The following is a 23,448-nucleotide window of genomic DNA, read 5'->3' as shown; positions in this document are numbered from 1 at the left end:
GTTAATTTAACAATGTATTTTAACGACATTACAACATCGATGCTGTAAAAGGAACCGTATAAAATGGAAAAAAGTTCACAATAACAGGTCACCAGAAGTTTATCAGTATGGGAAAAACACTAGCTCGGCATATACCCTATAACAATTAAACACTCCAGGAAAAAAAGAAAAGAAAAAAAAAAAGTGTCAAATTTTCAAGAATTTTCTTATAAATGAGCAATTGTTCTAATATCACTATTTCTGACAAAAGCATAAAATTGTTTAAGTATCATTTAAACAAACATTTAAAGAAATCTAAACCTAACTAAAAACAATCCAATTAGACAAAAGTGTTTTTAAATTACCCTGAAAGTGTGACGACTGAGGACTAAAAATTAAGTACTTCTCGTGTTCTTTCTTAAGATTAAAAGCAGCACCGAAAAAGCATTTAATCACCTGTGGGTGCAGAAAATTACACAACACAAAGCTTTGACTGCAATAAATCATCATTACAGGATCCTCAAACAACAGGGAGGAATCAACACCTGTCTATTTAGAGACGCTTTTCATTACAGCCTATACACATATCAACAATTGCTGTGGGAAAAAAAACAGCCATCAGCCTTTCCCCACCCTCATAATTATTACTTTACTGTCATAAAAGTTTAACATGCGTGTCTGTGAGCGAATTTTTCTCTTTAGGTATTTCAAATGTCACTTATAATAAATGGTATTGGCAAACTTTTAAAATTCTTTTAAAAGCACTACTTCATTAGCACAGTAGAGTAGGACGTGTTAATAAATATTGATTTTTGTAAGGAAAAAGTACAAAAATGTAAAATAAACAAACAAACATGGGGGAATACATAAATATGGTTATTAACATTATTATCAAGAAACATACAAAGAAAAACAAAAATATTATATGAAAATAATACAATTAAAGGTATAAAAGACATACATGGGTCTCAAACTCGATTCCTAGAGAGCCGCAGCTCTGCAGTTTCGCTCCAACCCTAATCAAGCACAACTTATTTAAATAATCGAGTATTCAAAAGAGTCTTGAACACCTTGATAAGTTGCATCAGCTGTGTTTAATTAGGGTTGGAGCCAAACTGTGCAGAGCTGCAGTTCTCCAGGAATCGAGTTTGAGATCTATGAACTAATAGAACAAACAAAATAATTTTTTTTTTTTTTATAAAAATAAAAAATAATAAATACAATATTTTGAAAAAAAAAAAACTTGGTTAAACAAACAAATTAATATCACCTAAAAAATTAATGCATGACAAATTTTAGACATTTATTTGTTTAACACCAAAATTTATTTGAATATATTTGATTAACACAGACCCCAATAACAATAATGACAAGAAAAAAATGGCAAGAAAAATGACAAAAACCACAAAACATCACATGAAAGTAAAACAATTAAAAAGGAAAGAAAACACAAAAAACTATAAAAGATTACAAATTAAGCAAAAATAATAATTATAAAATGAAAGAAAAAATAAATGTATACAATATTATAATATAAAGTACAAACAACTTGAACTGTCGAACAAACGAAATGCCAACTAAATAATACAACTATGATGAATTTAATTATATTTTTAGGTTTTAAACAAAAATATAATTATAACCAATTCTGAGAACACAAACACCAATAATAATAATAATAACAATAATAATAATAAACAACAATACTACTACTCCTAGTAAAAAATAATTAGTAATAATTAATAATAATGATGATGATAATAATAATAATAATAATAATAATAACGACAACAACAACAATACTTTTATCACCACCAATACTACTACTACTACTAATAATAATAATAACAACAATAATAATAATAATAATGATGATGATAATAATAATAATTAAAACAGAATATATATATATATATATATATATATATATATATATGGGGAAAACCCACGGGAACATGGGGAGAACATGCAAACCCCACACAAAAATGCCAACTGACCCAGCTGTGACCTTCTTGCTTGAGGCGACAGTGCTAACCACTGAGCCACCATGTTTAATTTAGCCACCCACTGATTTATTTTTTTTATTTATTCATTCATTCATTATCTTGTCGGCTTAGTCCCTTTATTAATCCGGGGTCGCCACAGCGGAATGAACTGCCAACTTATCCAGCAAGTTTTTACGCAGCGGATGCCCTTCCAGCCGCAACCCATTTCTGGGAAACATCCACACACATTCTCACACACACACTCATACACTATGGACAATTTGGCCTACCCAATTCACCTGTACCGCAAGTCTTTGGACTTTGGGGGAAACCGGAGCACCCGGAGGAAACCCACACGAACGCAGGGAGAACATGCAAACTCCACACAGAAACGCCAACTGAGCTGAGGTTGGAACCAACGAACCAGCGACCCTCTTGCTGTGAGGCGACAGCACTACCTACTGTGCCACTGCTTCGCCCCCACATATTTAGTTAAGTGAAAAAAATCATTCAGAATGTTTATGATTTATTTACCACTAATATATATGCTATGGTAAAATAAAAGTTATTCAGTTAACTTTAACATACACTGTACAATTGTGCTTGACCATAACACAAAGCGTACATACAGTTAAACAGTGCTATTCCAGTGAGCAGAAGCGTTCCAGATTTAGCTTTACTCGCAGTTCATTATACCCCATCACTGACACTTGATACCAGCAACAAATAGCCACGCATGACAAGCAAACAACTCTCAGTCTCAAATATCTCTGCTTATTTATATCTGAAATGAGAATATGAAAGTGAGAGCAAAAATGAGGAACTACTTTAATATAAAACATAATAAAAGTGCAATAAGCATTTCACAGGACAGTTTAAGTAGAACAACTGTTTGCATGATCTAAAAGCTAGCAAACTGTGTTTTGACATGCAGGGGCTTCAGAGTGTGACGTGAGCAGCGGGACGTCCTAAAGGGAGATGTTTTTATTGGCTACACTGCAAAAGCCGCACGAAGGTGTCCTTGCCAAATGCCAGTCAGCTGCTTTTTTGGCTGACGATGATTCAGATGATTCAGAGACACAACTCAATCCTCAATGTCAGATTAACTCCTGTGAACGCCAGCTCAGAGTTAAAAACTCCCACGCTGACATTTCTGAAGTTAATAGGTGCACATTTTAGGTTTTAGTGGTTAAGAGTGGACTAGTCATTATTGTGCATTCATTTATACAGAAAAAGAATCAGTTATTTAAATTGGGTATCATACCATTTTATGATGTTGATGATGATGACGATAACAACAACAACAAACAACAACAACTATTTATTTATTACTATTATTTTAAAATCTGAACAAATATTTCAACTTAATGCAATTTTGGGTGTAAATAATATTCTTATCAATATTATTATCAATATATTTTTATTATCAATATCATTATTATTATTATTTTAAATATCACTTCAATTTATTGTAATTTTATGGGCTTATTAACAACAGCTATGTTTTAGTGCATAAATATCTCTCCAACCACTATAACAACAACAACAACAAATATTAATAATATTATATATAATAATAATAAAAAAATTAAAGCTGCAAGCAGCGATGATAGGGACCTCGCACCCGGGCTCACCGCTGCCCGGTGACCTTACGATGACAGAGAACAGCGAACAATAATAATATAAGCCGATATATATAAAAAACCCAAGAAAAATACAGATTTATGCCAAACTTCCTCCTGTCAGCAGGTGGCGCTATACCTGTGACTCAAGATTGGCATGTAGATGTCTTCAGGAGAGGAATTTAATCAACCATGTGAAGTTTCAGGCATATGGGACATTTTGTGGCTGAGTTATAAGCCAAACTACCTTTTGCCAGCAGGTGGCGTTATGACTGACTCAATATTGTTATGGGGATGTGTTCAGGAGTGGACTTTTATCAAACGTGAAGTTTCAGGCAGATCAGAGATTGTGTGGAGATTGTGTTATAAGACAAACTACATTCTGCCAGCAGGTGGCGCTATTAAAAACTCAATATTATTATGTAGATGTGCTCAGGAGAGGACTTTCATCAACCATGTGACATTTTAGACAGATCGGACATTGTGTGGCCGAGTTACAAGCCAAACTACCTTCTGCCAGCAGATGGCGCTATTACTGACTCAATATTGTTATGTAGATGTGTTCAGGACAGGACTTTTATCAATCATGTGAAGTTTCAGGCAGATCGGACATTGTGTGGTAGAGTTATAAGGACTTCCTGTTCCATGGCGAAGCGTTGAGGTTTGTCATTCCACCACAGACACGCCCCTCTGCAAAAACTCTAGATCTTCACAATATATCATCGCTAGAGCTTTCAGATGACACCACTCTATTTTGGTGCTGATACGGGAAAGTTTGTGGTAGGAGTTTGTTATAGTGTCAAACATGTCATTTCCTGTGGCCAGCAGGTGGCGCTATAACTGTAACTGGATATCGGCACGTAAACCTGTTCAGGTCAGGACTCTTATCAAGCGTGTGAATTTTGAGGCAGATCTGATAATGCATGCCTGAGTTATAACGACTTCCTGTTGTGGCGAATCATCAAAGTTTGCGAGGCCGCCACAGACACGCCCATCAACAAAAACTCTAAAGCTTCGCAATTTAACTTCGCCAAGGCCTTAAGATGATAAAACCCAATTTTGGTGTAGATCGGATAAAATCCCTAGGAGGAGTTCGTTAAAATACAACGCCTGGAAATGGCAAAAACGCCACTTTTTCGCCGCAGGAAGTTAATAATATCTGATTTCCTGTTAGGTTTGAGATATGGCTCCAAGAGACTTTTTCGTATGTTTTGGCATGTTTAAGGTGTGTGCCAATTTTCGTGCATGTGCGTGATTCATAGCTCGGGGGCTCGTCCGTTTAATTTTTCTAGGTGGCGCTGTCGAGTCATTTTGCCACGCCCACTTCAATATTGTTATGTGGATGTGTTCAAGAGATGACGTTTATCAACCATGTGAAGTTTCAGGCAGATCGGACATTGTGTGGTTGAGTTATAAGGACTTCCTGTTCCATGGCGAAGCGTTGAGGTTTGTCATACCGCCACGGACACGCCCCTCTGCCAAAACTCTAGATCTTCACAATATATCATCGCTAGAGCTTTCAGATAACACCACACAATTTTGGTGCTGATACGAAAAAAATTGTGGGAGGAGTTTATTACTCCGTAAATCATGTCATTTCCTGTGGCCGGCAGGTGGCGCTATAACTATATATGGATATTGGCATGTAAACGTGTTCAGGTCAGGACGCTTATCAAGCGTGTGAATTTTGAGGCAGATCTGATAATGCATGCCTGAGTTATAACGACTTCCTGTTTTGTGGCGAATCATCAAAGTTTGCGAGGGCGCCACGGACACACCCATCAACGAAAACTCTAAAGCTTCGCAATTTAACATCGCCAAGGCCTTTACATGACAAAACCCAATTTTGGTGTCGATCGGATAAAATCCCTAGGAGGAGTTCGTTAAAATACAACGCCTGGAAATGGCAAAAACGCCACTTTTTCGCCGCAGGAAGTTAAAAATATCCGACTTCCTGTTGGGTTTGAGATATGGCTCCAAGAGACTTTTTCGTATGGTTTGGCATGTTTGAGGTGTGTGCCAATTTTCGTGCATGTGCGTGATTCGTGTATCGGGGGCTCGTCCGTTTAATTTTTCTAGGTGGCGCTGTCGAGTCATTTTGCCACGCCCACTTCCGAGACCCATATCAACCTGCTATTTACACCGCGTTTGGTGTGTGTGCAAATTTTCATGAGTTTTCGGGCATGTTTAGACCCTCAAAAGTGCCCCGATAGGGGGCGGAATAATAATAATAATAATAATTAAAGCTGCAAGCAGCGATGATAGGGACCTCGCACCCGGGCTCACCGCCGCCCGGTGACCTTACGATGACAGAGAACAGCGAACAATAATAATAAAAGCCGATATATATATATATAAAACCTAAGAAAAATACAGATTTATGCCAAACTTCCTCCTGTCAGCAGGTGGCGCTATAACTGTGACTTAAGATTGGCATGTAGATAACTTCAGGAGAGGAATTTAATCAACCATGTGAAGTTTCAGGCACATGGGACATTTTGTGGCTGAGTTATAAGCCAAACTACCTTTTGCCAGCAGGTGGCGTTATGACTGACTCAATATTGTTATGGGGATGTGTTCAGGAGCGGACTTTTATCAAACATGTGAAGTTTCAGGCAGATCAGAGATTGTGTGGAGATTGTGTTATAAGACAAACTACATTCTGCCAGCAGGTGGCGCTATTAAAAACTCAATATTATTATGTAGATGTGCTCAGGAGAGGACTTTCATCAACCATGTGACATTTTAGACAGATCGGACATTGTGTGGCCGAGTTACAAGAAAAACTACCTTCTGCCAGCAGGTGGCGCTATGACTATGACTCAATATTATTATGAAGATTTTTTATGTAGATGTGCTCAGGGGAGGACTTTTATCAATCATGTGAAGTTTCAGGCAGATCGGACATTGTGTGGCCAAGTTACAAGCCAAACTACCTTCTGCCAGCAGATGGCGCTTTTACTGACTCAATATTGTTATGTAGATGTGTTCAGGAGAGGACTTTTATCAATCATGTGAAGTTTCAGGCAGATCGGACATTGTGCGGTAGAGTTATAAGGACTTCCTGTTCCATGGCGAAGCGTTGAGGTTTGTCATGCCACCACAGACACGCCCCTCTGCAAAAACTCTAGATCTTCACAATATATCATTGCTAGAGCTTTCAGATGACACCACTCCATTTTGGTGCTGATATGGGAAAGTTTGTGGTAGGAGTTTCTTATAGTGTCAAACATGTCATTTCCTGTGGCCAGCAGGTGGCGCTATAACTGTAACTGGATATCGGCACGTAAACCTGTTCAGGTCAGGACTGTTATTAAATGTGTGAATTTTGAGGCAGATCTGATAATGCATGCCTGAGTTATAACGACTTCCTGTTGTGGCGAATCATCAAAGTTTGCGAGGCCGCCACAGACACGCCCATCGACAAAAACTCTAAAGCTTCGCAATTTAACATCGCCAAGGCCTTTAGATGATAAAACCCAATTTTGGTGTCGATCGGATAAAATCCCTAGGAGGAGTTCGTTAAAATACAACGCTTGGAAATGGCAAAAATGCCACTTTTTCGCCGCAGGAAGTTAATAATATCTGACTTCCTGTTAGGTTTGAGATATGGCTCCAAGAGACTTTTTCGTATGTTTTGGCATGTTTAAGGTGTGTGCCAATTTTCGTGCATGTGCGTGATTCGTAGCTCGGGGGCTCGTCCGTTTAATTTTTCTAGGTGGCGCTGTCGAGTCATTTTGCCACGCCCACTTCAATATTGTTATGTGGATGTGTTCAAGAGATGACGTTTATCAACCATGTGAAGTTTCAGGCGGATCGGACATTGTGTGGTTGAGTTATAAGGACTTCCTGTTCCATGGCGAAGCGTTGAGGTTTGTCATACCGCCACGGACACGCCCCTCTGCCAAAACTCTAGATCTTCACAATATATCATCGCTAGAGCTTTCAGATAACACCACCCAATTTTGGTGCTGATACGAAAAAATTTGTGGGAGGAGTTTATTACTCCGTAAATCATGTCATTTCCTGTGGCCAGCAGGTGGCGCCGTAACTATATCTGGATATCGGCATGTAAACGTGTTCAGGTCAGGACGCTTATCAAACGTGTGAATTTTGAGGCAGATCTGATAATGCATGCCTGAGTTATAATGACTTCTTGTTTTGTGGCGAATCATCAAAGTTTGCGAGGGCGCCACGGACACGCCCATCGACGAAAACTCAAAAGCTTCGCAATTTAACATCGCCAAGGCCTTTAGATGACAAAACCCAATTTTGGTATCGATCGGATAAAATCCCTAGGAGGAGTTCGTTAAAATACAACGCCTGGAAATGGCAAAAACGCCACTTTTTCGCCGCAGGAAGTTAAAAATATCTGACTTCCTTTTGGGTTTGAGATATGGCTCCAAGAGACTTTTTCGTGTGGTTTGGCATGTTTGAGGTGTGTGCCAATTTTCGTGCATGTGCGTGATTCGTGTATCGGGGGCTCGTCCGTTTAATTTTTCTAGGTGGCGCTGTCGAGTCATTTTGCCACGCCCACTTCCGAGACCCATATCAACCTGCTATTTACACCGCGTTTGGTGTGTGTGCAAATCTTCATGAGTTTTCGGGCATGTTTAGACCCTCAAAAGTGCCCCGATAGGGGGCGGAATAATAATAATAATAATAATTAAAGCTGCAAGCAGCGATGATAGGGACCTCGCACCCGGGCTCACCGCCGCCCGGTGACCTTACGATGACAGAGAACAGCGAACAATAATAATTTAAGCCAATATATAAAAAAAGATCTAAGAAAATCACAGATTTATGCAAAACTTCCTCCTGTCAGCAGGTGGCGCTATAACTGTGACTTAAGATTGGCATGTAGATGTCTTCCGGAGAGGAATCTTATCAACCATGTGAAGTTTCAGGCACATGGGACATTGTGTGGCTGAGTTATAAGCCAAACTACCTTCTGCCAGCAGGTGGCGTTATGACTGACTCAATATTGTTATGTGGATGTGTTCAGGAGCGGACTTTTATAAACCATGTGAAGTTTCAGGCAGATCAGAGATTGTGTGGAGATTGTGTTTAAAGACAAACTACATTCTGCCAGCAGGTGGCACTATGAAAGACTCAATATTATTATGTAGATGTGTTTAGGAGAGGACTTTCATCAACCATGTGAAATTTTAGGCAGATCTGACATTGTGTGGCCGAGTTACAAGCCAAAATTCCTTCTGCCAGCAGGTGGCGCTATGACTCTGACTCAATATTTTCATGTAGATGTGCTCAAGAGAGGACTTTCATCAACCATGTGAAGTTTCAGGCAGATCGGACATTGTGTGGCCGAGTTACAAGCCAAACTACCTTCTGCCAGCAGGTGGCGCTATGACTGACTCAATGTTGTTATGTGGATGTGTTCAGGAGAGGACTTTTATCAATCATGTGAAGTTTCAGGCAGATCAGACATTGTGTGGTTGAGTTATAGGAAATTCCTGTTCCATGGCGAAGCGTTGAGGTTTGTCATGCCACCACAGACACGCCCCTCTGCAAAAACTCTAGATCTTTACAATATATTATCGCTAGAGCTTTCAGATGACACCACTCTGTTTTGGTGCTGATACGGGAAAGTTTGTGGAAGGAGTTTGTTACAGTGTCAAACATGTCATTTCCTGTGGCCAGCAGAAGGCGCTATAACTGTAACTGGATATCAGCACGTAAACCTGTTCAGGTCGGGACTGTTATTAAATGTGTGAATTTTGAGGCAGATCGAATATTGCATGCCAGAGTTATAAAGACTTCCTGTTTTGTGGCGAATCATCAAAGTTTGCGAGGCCGCCACGGACACGCCCATCGATGAAAACTCTAAAGCTTCGCAATTTAACATCACCAAGGCTTTAAGATGACAAAACCCAATTTTGGTGTTTATCAGATAAAATCCCTAGGAGGAGTTCGTTAAAATACAACACCTGAAAATGGCAAAAGCGCCACTTTTTCGCCATAGGAAGTTAAAAATATCCGACTTCCTGTTGGGTTTGAGATATGGCTCCAAGAGACTTTTTCGTATGTTTTGCCATGTTTGAGGTGTGTGCCAATTATTGTGCATGTGCATGATTCGTAGATCGGGGGCTCGTCCGTTTAATTTTTCTAGGTGGCGCTGTCGAGTCATTTTGCCACGCCCACTTCAATATTGTTATGTGGATGTGTTCAAGAGATGACGTTTATCAACCATGTGAAGTTTCAGGCAGATCGGACATTGTGTGGTTGAGTTATAAGGACTTCCTGTTCCATGGCGAAGCGTTGAGGTTTGTCATACCGCCACGGACACGCCCCTCTGCGAAAACTCTAGATCTTCACAATATATCATCGCTAGAGCTTTCAGATAACACCACTCAATTTTGGTGCTGATACGAAAAAATTTGTGGGAGGAGTTTATTACTTCGTAAATCATGTCATTTCCTGTGGCCAGCAGGTGGCGCTATAACTATATCTGGATATTGGCATGTAAACGTGTTCAGGTCAGGACGCTTATCAAGCGTGTGAATTTTGAGGCAGATCGGATAATGCATGCCTGAGTTATAAAGACTTCCTGTTTTGTGGCGAATCAAAGTTTGCGAGGGCGCCACGGACACGCCCATCGACGAAAACTCTAAAGCTTCGCAATTTAACATCGCCAAGGCCTTTAGATGACAAAACCCAATTTTGGTGTCGATCGGATAAAATCCCTAGGAGGAGTTCGTTAAAATACAACGCCTGGAAATGGCAAAAACGCCACTTTTTCGCCGCAGGAAGTTAAAAATATCCGACTTCCTGTTGGGTTTGAGATATGGCTCCAAGAGACTTTTTCGTATGGTTTGGCATGTTTGAGGTGTGTGCCAATTTTCGTGCATGTGTGTGATTCGTGTATCGGGGGCTCGTCCGTTTAATTTTTCTAGGTGGCGCTGTCGAGTCAATTTGCCACGCCCTCTTCCGAGACCCATATCAACCTGCTATTTACACCGCGTTTGGTGTGTGTGCAAATTTTCATGAGTTTTCGGGCATGTTTAGACCCTCAAAAGTGCCCCGATAGGGGGCGGAATAATAATAATAATAATAATAATAATAAAAAACGGAGCAATTCCAATAGGGCCTACGCACCGTTTCGGTGCTCGGTCCCTAATAATTATAAAAAACAGAGCAATTCCAATAGGGCCTACGCACCGTTTCGGTGCTCGGTCCCTAAATAATAATAATAACAACAATAAATATAAAAAAATATCGTTACAACTTGCAATTTTGGGTGTAATGATATTTGTTCATATGTAATAAAATACTTTTTTGTTCATAAATAATAATAATAATAATAATAATAACAATAGATAACGTTATTATTGTTAATATTATTATTATTATTAAATTTTAATTTCATGTAATTTTATGGGCTTATTAACAACATAAGCGTTTTAATAAGCAAATATCTCAAATTTAATGTATGTTTCTGTATTATTATTATTATTATTATTATTATAATTATTATATATTTTTATTATAAATTAAGCATAAATATAACTTCAATTGAAAAAAAATATGTGATTTTTAACACAGCAACATTTTAATATAAAATATCTCCACAATTTAATGCTATTTTATGGATTATTATTGCTGCTGTTGATGATGATGATATTAACTAGAATTACAGTGATATTTTACTTTCACTTTGTTTTCATAATAATCTAATATCATTATCTAATAAAACTAATATTAGTTTTAAAATATTGCTATTAAAAATATCATTTTCAAACAGTATAAATCACTAATCCCATTGGTTAATGAGTTTGTTCATATTTTAATATTATGATTGAGATTTTTATTCTATTTGTTATTGTTGTTTTTGCTCATTATTATTTTTGACATCATTGTTGTTAGTTGTTAATTATTATTTTTGCCATGTATTATTATTGTTGTAAATTGCTATTAATTCTCATACTTATTATTGTGGTTGTTGTTGTTTTTGTTAATTTATATTATTGTTGCTACTTATTATTGTGGTCTGTTGTTAATTATATTGCTGTTTATCATTGGTGTTGTTAATTATCATGCTTGTTATTGTTGTTATATGCTATTATTATTATTCCTTGAAAGTTACTTTAGTCAAAACTAAATTCATATATGCAGATTTCATGTTCTTTATGATAACCTTACTATTTTCATAAATATCAATCAATACACATTTGCATATAAACAACTGATCAACAACTTGTGTAATTAAAAATGAAAGACAAACAATGACAGCAACTATTGCCAACAAAAACAGCCTTGGGCTCCGGACCAACATTAAAATTCCCATTGTGAAAGTAGCCTGCACACTATATGTCTACATCTGACAACCATTAACTACATCCTAAAGTTGTTAACACATACTTCATGTCCTATTCCTGAAGCTGTGGTGACAACTAGAGAAACAGGTGAAGGTGTAAAGTAAAGCTAGACGTTAAGACCACAATATTACATCACAACAACTCCTAAATCAGACCAAGCCATTGGTTGAGTCTGAGGGTGTGGGAAGGTTTTTTTTTTTTTTTTTAGTGGCGAGCTCATATGACTGACTTGTACAGAAGCAGTTATGGTGACCCTTTGATCCAAGCGACATGCATAAGTCATAGGAATCTGACCGCTACGTCCCAGAATGGATAACCAAACCCACGCGTTGCTGGTGACGCATACATATGGCTTCATAAATATGTTACTGATGGAAGCTATTTGGCAGTTAGAAGCCAAAAATATTCTTTGGTTGTAAATATTTTTCAATTTAATGTCGGGAAAGTTTCCTGCTATTAGTGTATTGATTAAAAAAAACACTTAATTTTCTCAAATCTTGTTCTGGATGATTCTTAAGTTACAAAATATTTCTGATTGACTAAACAATAAATCATGTAGATATTATGAACAAAAGATTGTACAAAGGTGAATGTAAAGGTGTAACTTGGCAACAAGCATTGTGTGCTTATAATACAAAGCATGGCCTCGGGAAAAAAATTTAAAGTTAGTCACGAAATAAAAAAAGACTTTGTAAATTTAACTACTGAACAATATTGTTTACAACTATTGTAACTAAGCACTGCATCACTAGCTCTAGTTTCCTCACGGATCTCGCCTAGTACAAATGTATGCTAGCTGACATTTTTTTTACTTGCGGGAAAGATATGATCGGGAGGAATTCTACACATTCGCGGCAAACACATCAAGCATTTTACATGATTTGTTCATGTCGTCACCATAATTTGTTCCACATGAATTCACCTCTTATTTGGATGCTTGCATTGACTTCGATGTAATGTACTCATGTGAATATTTAAATTTGCATTCGGTGTGAACCCAGTATTCAATTTTCGAAATAAAGTTCTAAACTTAATATATGGTTTGGTATATATAGGGCTGGGAGATATGGCAAAAATTGCAGTCTTGATATGAATTTTCCATATTGAGCAATATACTTTTCGATTTACGTTGTTAACGCTTGCAGATTTAAAAGAATACCCCAACAATGACTAAAGCCACAAAAATTAGAGGGTCGATTTTTTTTTTATTTCTTACATTGTTTTTTTAGGCCTTATTTGGGTTTATAAACGATACAAAACAAATATGAACCTCTCCTCTTTGTTCTTCACTGGCAACTCTAACATTAGTTTTTTTAGAGGATCCATTAAATGGCATAACACATTTTCGGACAACAAATTTTTGCAATGGTTGCAAATTCAGTACATCTCTAATATCAACACACTTTTAGATTCCCAGTGTTGCACATTTCTGCTGTGTGATTAGCTCTTAGATCAATGCAGAGTGAAAAGGTCCAGAGCTTATCATTGTTATTTACCTGTATTTGATCACAATTCGATATACAGTAATATCGTTTATCAGCCCAGCCCTATGTGTACTGTCACGAAACTTGATTTCTATCACTTTAGCATCTGTCACTGATGCAACCCATTTTCCCATCAATGCCACCTAGTGGTCAAAAATAACTACAGCTTTTGTGACTTCGCATAAAGGATATTAATCTGACGTCTTTATTGCTTTCTATAGTGTCTATAGTGTTTCATATACACTCGATGCCAGTATCATTCCTTGTATGTAAATAATTTTTATTTGTCCATTTTTTTTCACAGCACATGTACTGAACGAACATCAAAAAAATATACTTTTGCCCTTGACAGTTTGCATGATTTTCACCAAATTTAGCTTATAACATCTTCAGCTTGTGCGGTCAAAAGGTAACTAAAAATATTTAGAATAGCAGTATCCAAAATTGACATGAAGCTTGAACTCAATGCTTTAACATTCTCTGACCTAACTCCTGAGTGAACATTAGTAGTTATGGCACAGTACCGAATAAAGGTCAAAAATGAAACATTTCAAACTTCTGAATTAATTGGTTACGACAAAATCAAGATTCTTGCTTTATTTTATGAATGAATGAATTTGGATGACATTACGAAACTTCATGCACATCTTAAAACATTTTATCTATGACAGCCTATTAAGGTTTTACAAAGCGCCATCAAGTGGTCAAAAGCTATAACAATATTTTCAAATACGGTTACAGCTTTGTCCAATGGCCATAAATCTCACGATCTTTCTAATCCATCCACATATCAGAAGCCAAAATCATTCTTTAGTTGTAAATATCTTTTATTTTTACAGCTAAAATGCACAAGTCAGACTCGGGCCACTTTTAGACCGCGGCGGCCCAATATGGATAGCAGGTGCTGGACCAGGAAAAGTGCCAAAGGCGAGAGCATAAACAAATGAAACAAAGACCACCCTGGTGACTGTGTCAACTCTAAGACATAGAGACTCAGATTCAACGATACTGGTCTTTGCATGATCCAACTACTTTGCATTTTATTGAATCACTTTGTCTTATAAACAAACACAGAACTTAGTTTTTCCAGGATTCATGGTTGTTTTAATCAATCCTTCAAATCACTAACACCACATGCGGCCCTGAAGATATTTTAAGAGCAACGTGTGCTAATCCTTGCTAGAATTTTCTACCGAGCAAAAGACCAAAAATATCCACAATCCAATTTATCTCCCTCCGAATCTTTTGGCTTAGCTGAATATCGGATCCATCTTTTCAGGAAGCATTTTTGGCACCTGAAGCGGGCTCATGGGGGTTCTCGAAGTACTGTTGATACTTCGGTTGTCCGTTGGTCTATTTCAGGATCTCACAATCCAATTTGCCAAAGGAGGAGTGCCTGGCCTTTTCGCCCTGTGCTTAAAACAACACTCGGTGAGCTGCCTTGTCGAAGGGAACTGTGGGAGCGAGAGACCACCGTGCATCTTTTAGCTACTTGCGTTGAGCTCAAATTTAGCAGAACAAGTTTGGGCCAAGACTCAAAACTTCAAAGTGCAGCTTGCGTTTCATGACACGTCTTTGCTTCCCTTGAAACACAAAACCACCATTACTCTGTTTATAATTAAGCAGAGCAAATTAGCCAGTGTCATGTGCTGGACAGAGAGGACTCCTTCCCATTAGCTTTTGCAACAACCATGAAAGTAGAACATACTTGTCAACCCTCCCATTTTTGGGGGGATTCTCCTATATTTTACAATTATATGAGGTATTTTATATATGAGGTATATTAAGGTATTTTCTCGTATTTTTAATCTTTCTATGAAGGGTGGCAATAAACATTACAGAAAAAATCCTCTCTATACGCAACCCATAACGCCAAACCACCAGGGGATGCCCCTTGCTCTTAAATGTGAATCTGTTCTGTGCTTTTATTTTATTTAGGCATTAATTGCAAACACTTTGAAATAAATATAAAAACAACAGGATTCCCTTCCTTTCTAATACAGGCACTGTTGCCATTCCTATGCAATCCTCAAGTCAATCACTGTTGCCATGCGAAACACTCCATAGTGATAAACAGTCGCCACTTTCCAAATGGATTCTGTACATGCAATTTACAGTGGAGCGAAAATGGACACTCTGGGTTTTGGGTGTGAGTTTGAACAGACATATACACATATTAATAATATTAATAATATTAATAATGATGATGATGATGATGACAATGTGGGGTTTCTTTTAAACACAACTAGTTTTGAAAGCAATCAAATGCTTTTGTTATGGATCTGTGCATTTTTAAAGTGACACCTCTGTTATTTAATGTAAACAAACGAAAAATCTAAATGAGAGATTCATTCGCTGCTCTTTAATCAGAATGTTTAAGCTACACAGTGAAGAAAAGGTTAATCAGATTTGATAACTTGATTAAATTTCTTTATAATAGCTATTAATTTGAATAGGCTCAACTGTTTGCTAATTTATTCCCAGCTTTTTCCAATGTACACTACCGGTCAAAAGTTTGGGGTCAGTGGGATTTTTAAATGTTTAAAATAAGCTTCTCTTGCTCACCAAGGCTGCATTTATTTAATCAAAAATGCAGTAAAAATTGTAAAACTGTGAAATGTTATAGTGCTACAAAATAACTTTAAAACTGGTTCATACAGGTATATTAATAAATTTATTCCAGTGATTTTAATGATGAATTTTCAGCTTCTAACTCTAATCTTCAGAGTCACATGATCCTTCAGAAATCACTCTACGATTAATTATTATTTTTATTAAAATATTATTATTATTATTATTAATGGTAATAGTAATAAAAGCAATAAGGACTGGACTAATATTTTAATTTGAAAATGCATAAAATAAGTAATAAATAAATATTTAATAAATAAGTGTTTAATAATGCAACATTTTTTATTTTATTTTTTATTTTATTTCATTTATTACATTTAATAAATGATGAACAGAATAATTTTCTTAAAAAAAACAAACATGAAAAAAAAAGTTAGCCAACCCCAATTTTTTGACCGGTAGTGTATACCATTTATTTTTATACCTTGTAAACAATAATAACAACAATAATAATAACACTAATAACAATAATAATAAAAATAATAATATTAATAATACTAATAAAACCTATTACTGACCGTTTTAATGGTTCATTTACAATGAAACATCTACAGACGAACATATTTAGTAGTTTTGGAATTTTAATTTTTATGTGAAAAAATATTTTATTTACTATGTGAAAATAAGTAAATATAATAAATAAAATATTAATATACTTTTGTGTGAAAATGAGGGGGATTACCCCTTTTTTTCCACATGCCAATGTTGACAGTAGAATCTTCAAAATCTTATAATTCATAATCAATAAGCACTACACTTCTTAAATTCAAAACTTTAAGAAACGTTTCTGAAAAGATGGCTTTGTGTGAAAGGTAAAAGCTCCCAAATAAAATGAACGTTTTATTCCTGAAACATTGATTTAGTCAAAAGTGACCAATATCTTTTTTTTTTTTTTTTGTAGCTGTCATGTTGAACTTGTACATGAATATGTACAGCAAAAACACATGTGACGCATGGGGCGGCAGTGATTAAATAACATTTCCCCTTACTCGATCACTTCCTTAAAAAAGTTTCTGTGACCTTACTGTCAAAACACGCATTAAAATAAGAAAAGAAATTGTGTCACTTCTGTGAGTTTATTGAGAAGTCCTGAGAAGAAACCGTTCAATGCTCGACCAAGACAGCCACCTGCAACTGCTAAACATGGAGAACCCACATGTGCAGGTTTAACCACACACACACAGCTAATGCACATGAATATAGCACAAGCACAAGCCACAGCTGAGTGCTTCAAATAGAGCAAAACGTTGCAGCATCTGTGGGCTTTACAGCTTATGACATAAAATATACATGAGTTACTGTACAGTTAAACCTCAAGTGCTTGTTTTAATAGCTAACAAGCTAGCATGGATAATATTTTCACTAAGATTTTTTATGTTTTGTTGGTCCTTCTAATTGTGTCTACTTTCTAAACAATTAACATAGAATAGGTAAAAGCAACAAAAAAATGAACTGAATGAATGGTTCTAAATACTCCTTTCTAGGTAAGAAGTAAAGTGTTATAGATGTTGAACATTCAATTGGCAGGTGTGTATCTCCATGTGTATTATAACCAGTGAAATAAGTTACAACCATAGCAGGATACTGGCATTAGCATTGATGCACTGCCTGAATTATTTGTTGTGGTAACCTGTTCCGGTCCGCCATGTTGATCTGAAATTGCTGTGGTGTCTTTGGTCAGACATCCTGCTGACATGTGTGCTTCTGATGCCTTAAGCAAATCTAATTAAATAAGGTCAGCACTAAAACAAAGAAAAACAATTACCTTGCATGCCCTCCCTATGACCAAAGACCAGAATAAGCTTATGCAGGAAGAATGCGAGAGCAACAAGGCCTTTTAGCAGTTTCCATTAACTAGGCAGAGGTCAGGATGGTTGACTAATCATCCAAAACTAAATTTGACTGTAATTTAACATGCAACTTCTAAAACAGAGTTTCCGCATGCTAATCCCCAAGGAACACATCTGTTTTTAAATGAGCAAGACATGCAAAGGCACAAATTTTGTCATCAGATGAGCATGAGCATAATGTCTGTTCAGTTTTTGCACACACAGCTCACACAATCACTTGGAGTTTGTCCAAAAGGTGGCAACACTAAACCGGGCTGTTGGTTTATTGATAAAATAAGAACAACAAACTACTGAAGACAACAAAAAAGACCGCACAAAAAACAGAACCCCATGTTTATGAGTGAAAGCATTAAGATATACTCACAACTACTAAAAAAATAAATAAATGAAAGACAATTTTTAATCACTTATAACTTCTGATGGAAAAAAAATGTGTTTAATTGTGTGCATATGCATTCTGATGTTTTCAGCTGTGCTCAAAAATTTATTTTTAAAAAGTAAAACTAGGCTGCACCTGAAATCGCATACTTCCATACTATGTAGTACCCTAAAAAGTGTATGCAAGTTTAGTATGTCCAAATTCAAAGAATTCTAAAAACGGTGTGCGAGAAGTACCCGAATGATCTACTACTTCAGGCAATATTCGGTGAGTGTGCATTTGATGCACGTTACGCTATCCCATGCTACCCCAAAAGTGAAGTCAGGAATGAGAGTGATGTGATGACGTGGGTAGGGCACGTGATAATGACAAAATGGCAGATGCATTACGTCAAAATTCCATTCACACTGCACATATTCATACTGCATAGAACGCACTTTACTAACAGCAGAGTAGTAAATTTAAATTCGCATGCAGTATCTTTTGAATAGTAGGTGATTTCAGATGCAGCCCTACTCTTTACTCAAAACAAACCAGCTAATGAATGAACTATTTAATACTTACATATAATGGGGCTTGCTGTGGATTCAGTTTCATGGCACTGGCCACTGTGGAAAGAAAACAGGGAGAGAATTAGCATTTCTAAAAACAAAACAAGCAGGATGTTCAATTTATCATTCACTCTTTATATCCACAAACAAACTAGGCTTTAAACATTAGGCCACACAATGCATATCCACACAAACTGCAACCCTAAAAACTAATAGGAGCACATTGGCTTGCCTACAATCCTAATGGTCCCCCCTTCCGGGTCTTTCCATAAAAATTTAACTGCAGCTAATGAATAACTGCAAATCCATTACTTGCATCTGTTTTCAGGACTCAACAATAGGAATACCTTGGGGTTATGCTACATTCACTAAATGACATGACTTTTTAATGCATGCAAACTGAAGCAAAATGTTCTTTTTTTGTACCTTTATTGGAACAGGACAGTATAGAATGATAGGTAGTGAATTCATAGAGAGAGGTGGAACGGTCCTTGAATTAGGACCGTGTCAGTGAAAGTTAAATCAGTGCTAATAACAGCCCATTTCCACTAAATGGTATGGTTCAGTACGCTTTAATGGCTGTTTCCACTGTCAAAAGGCACCAAAAAACAAACCGTACCGTACTACTTTTTGGGTAACCTTTCGAAAGAGTACCCAGCACAACAAAAGAGTACCAAAAGGCGATGCAAGACACACAGCTGAACGCTCTTGGTTTACAAAGATATTACACTGTAACAATATATACATATAATAGCGAGCCATGGTCGACCTGAGCTTGAACAAACCTTGTCGTCTTAATGAATAGCCACAAAGCCAAAAAGATGAGCAGAAACTACCCTGTACCCCGTTGCTGTTCGATCGGTTTACTTTCTCAAACAGCTATCTTTGAAACAATGAACGTCTTGAGCTAATAAAACTAATGTGCACATGATTACAAACATGCTTTTGACTTCTGATCCTTTCAGAAACGGTCAAATGTGAGAATGAGGCATGAAAAAATAAAGGAGAAACCCGAAATAACAAAGAAGCAAATTATTTTTTCAGCAACCTAAAACATGAACATACTGTTATTTTTAACTATTATTATCACCTTTTGCACTATTATGAACTTTAATACTATTGGTACCCTTTTGGCAATGGAAACGCAAGCCTGATAAAGGTGATGTGTAGCGTACCGTACCATACCACTCAGTGGAAATGGGCCGTAAGACTTTGAGAAACGGCATAAGAAAATTGTTGCACTATTTTGCACATAATTTGGAAAACAGTTTTGTTATCTAGCTGACTAACACATAAAAACATTTATTTTAATTGCAAGAATGACTAGTGATTAGAAGCATCAACTGGAATGGACTGCAAATGACTGAAATGTACTGTACAGTAGGGTTGTAACAATATACCGGTATGACGGTTTACCACGATTTGAACGTGCACGATTATCATACCATGAACAATTGCATATCAACGGTTTTAACCCTTAAAGACCGAGACAGCCGCCCGCGGCTAAAAATAAGTATTGCTCTTAAATGTTTAATAACTTTTGATCCGCTGATCCGATTCATACAATTCAAAGATTGGCATAAAGAAGAGAATCTCAGCTTTCCAGTGCCGTATCACATAATATTCGCGGACTTTCAGAGGCTCCGGAATCAGTGCGGTTACGTCATCAACATTTGACAACGCTGATTTGACAAAGAAACGCTCGTCACTGTGTCTCCGGACAAATCAGACATGATACATTGATGCATTGTCCCTCCTCCATGCCCAGATTGGTTCAAACTCGCTATATCACAACCAATAAGCATAGGTTTCGCTTTTGTTTGTGGACCAAGCTTTTTGAACAACACGGAATGAGAGATAGGCATACATTTATGCGCGGCTAAATAAAACGCAAAAAAAAAGTTTTGCGTGAAATAATTCTCATACTAAGTACTTTTGCATGCACAGCAGCACAGAAACATGACAAAACAGTGACACAGCAAAGACGAACTGCTGCTCGTGCTGTTTTCAAAAGACGCAAATGAAGATGCAGCTGTTTGTCTGCATTGCATACAACCATATCCAAATCCATGCTGGCACATAGAACCTAAGGATGTTCCATATTGAATCTAGTTTCGTTATGTAACTATTTATAGTATAGTAAATATTTATATCTATTTTTTACTGAGGATTTGCACCATGTTTATTTGGACTTTATTTGGACTTTGACACATTATTTATTATTTTCTTATTTTTATTTGTTCATTGTAAGTGGTGTTGTTTATAGTAACTAAAAATATATTATTTGGAAAAAGTCAAATTTGCTTCACTGTTCTATTATTTTGTAACATTTGTAACATACCGTATACCGCGAAACCGTCAAACCGTGGTATTGTTTTAGACGATTATCATACCGTGAAAAACTCATACCGTTACAACCCTACTGTACAGCAAGACAGCTCAATCCTGTTCCTGGAGATCTACCTTCCTGCAGCGTTCAGCTCCCACCTAAACCAATTGGCTAGGACATGAACAGCACTTGATAATTACAGGCAAGTGTGTTTAATATGGATTGGAGCCGAAATCTGCAGGAAAGAAGATCTTCAGGAACAGGGTTGGTCACCCCTGCTGTACAGGATGTCAGGATTTCCCATAAAGAACAGCAGAGGGAAGAATGTGTGTCAATCCTTTTAATTTTTTTCTCTTACTCTACAGAGAGACTCTAATGCCAGCACATATGCCACTTGGTGGAATCTTGTGGCTGCCCGCAAAGCACATTGCCCACCTGCAAACTGCAAGTGTGTGCAACGCTTCACCCAGGCATGAAACCCAAAACCACAACACACGACAAACCCAACCACCACCACGCAGTGCTTCAGACAACACCCAAATCTCAGTTAATTCAAGAAAAAAAAAACACACTAGCAAACAATAAAACACAAATCATTTCTTTTAAATGTGACAGCTAGGAGCAACCCCAAACTCGAAGGCTGGGAAACAAGTGACATTGGAGTGTTAGCACCGCCCCCGCCTTCTGTTCCAAAGATGATAAACCGCCCCCCCAACTATTGTTCAGTTATCTATCCCGGGTGAGGTATTAGCCTTTAGGAGGTCCTTGTGGTTATCTGAGGCCCCACTCATAACCTGAATACACAGGAACAACACACACACACACTCGCATACACAGACTTTTATTAGCACAAACATTGCCCAAAACGCCGGGGACAAACATCCATTTCAAATCCAAGAAACCTTCCTTGCTGCCACCAAAACTTGAACAGAAGTACATTTCAAGTACTGCTGTTAGTGTTTAGGCACTAGTGTGCGGTTAGCATGTGCTGATGCGACAAAGTAACACCATAACAAATTCAAAAGCAAGCATAACAAATTCAGACACACAAAGTAATACACATAGCAACACTTCTTTGCACTGAATTTTATATTGAATCCCATATTCCTACTTTATTCAAATATTGTATTACATTTTATTGAGCTCCTTATAATCAGTTTGGGACATTGTTGAACGAATCATGAATGTGATGTCATCTAAAACTGAACTTAAAATGTGGTATGCTAGTACAATTTAAGATGCCTACCTTGTGGAACACCCTTCATGTCGGAAATGTGACTACGATGTCTTAAATCACTGTCTCTGCTAGCTTAGTCGATTTGAAACAGCACTGAATTTCAGTTCTCTTTAAAAAGCAGAAATTTCACTCAAACCTACCAATAAAATAGGAGTAGGCTACTGTTTTCAGGAAGTGTTAAAGATTACAACATATGAATTGTGTTGCCATACATCTTTCACTGATAAGGCAATCTCAGAGTGTCCTGACATAATCTCGGCATAAATGCACATCTAACCATCTGTAATAGTGGACAAAGTCAAAGGAAGTTGATAATCAACAAGCAGTTTCTTCTAATCATAGTCAAGATTATATAGCAATTAGCTTGGCAATTACCTAAGATTTGACTGAAGTACCATCTACTATGTGTGTTTTTTGCTTTCTGTTTTGCACTTGGAAAAAAGCAACAGGTATTATCTGTATCTGTATTAACAGGTCTTCTGCACTTTACAACAGCTAAAGACAAGTAAGTGTTAAAGTAATCATGCATTATGCAGTCAGCAGACAGTGAGGCAGCTCACTAGGTTTTGGAGATTAGGTGTTATAAACTGGACAACTGACTAATCTCCCCAATTCTGTTAATACACGGCCAGGCTACTTAACTTGAACCCCTCTATGGCTCCCGTGCCAGTGGAATTCCCAGAATACCTCTCCCCTCCCTAGTCTGCAGGAAGAGATCAGACATCCCACCTGCTGCTTTTTCCACTCATGCTGATTCACCAAGTACCCCTGCCCCAAATCCAACCCCAACCCGTTTAGCCAGCTGATCCACGTCCAAATCTCAGCTAATCAGCTAGATCTACAATGGCTAGAGAGAGGTGACGGCCCATTGTAAGCCAGGCAGTGGGAGGACAGTGTTTGTTGTTAAACTGGCTAAATGTCAACAAGTAAGTTCAGAGAACACGGCGAGCTGCTACAAAGATTGACATGAAGTGGTCGGGCATGCATAAAACCCAAACTCAGCTTTGATACGAGGTCTCCTGGACGGACCTACTGAGCCAGCACAGTGCAGAGTCAGCAAGCCAG

At 37.3% G+C, this 23,448-nt stretch overlaps 1 protein-coding gene across 50 annotated transcripts in view; it reads right to left on the bottom strand.

Moving 5' to 3' along the window:
* Positions 1–23,448, bottom strand: part of akap13 (A-kinase anchoring protein 13) — a 197,600-nt gene that overhangs the window by 145,470 nt on the left and 28,682 nt on the right. For all 50 annotated transcript variants that reach the window (XM_009297839.5, XM_021470632.3, XM_021470634.3 and 47 more), the window contains exon 2: positions 18,831–18,874. In XM_009297839.5, the coding sequence (XP_009296114.1) occupies positions 18,831–18,863 (33 nt within the window). In that variant the 5' untranslated portion in view covers positions 18,864–18,874. The remainder of the gene's footprint in view (positions 1–18,830; positions 18,875–23,448) is intronic.

Source organism: Danio rerio, chromosome 25 (genome assembly GCF_049306965.1).
Source record: "Danio rerio strain Tuebingen ecotype United States chromosome 25, GRCz12tu, whole genome shotgun sequence".
Classification (NCBI taxonomy): Eukaryota; Metazoa; Chordata; class Actinopteri; order Cypriniformes; family Danionidae; genus Danio; species Danio rerio.
Note: the sequence above shows the minus strand (reverse complement) of the source record. Positions and strands in the feature narration are given on the sequence as shown.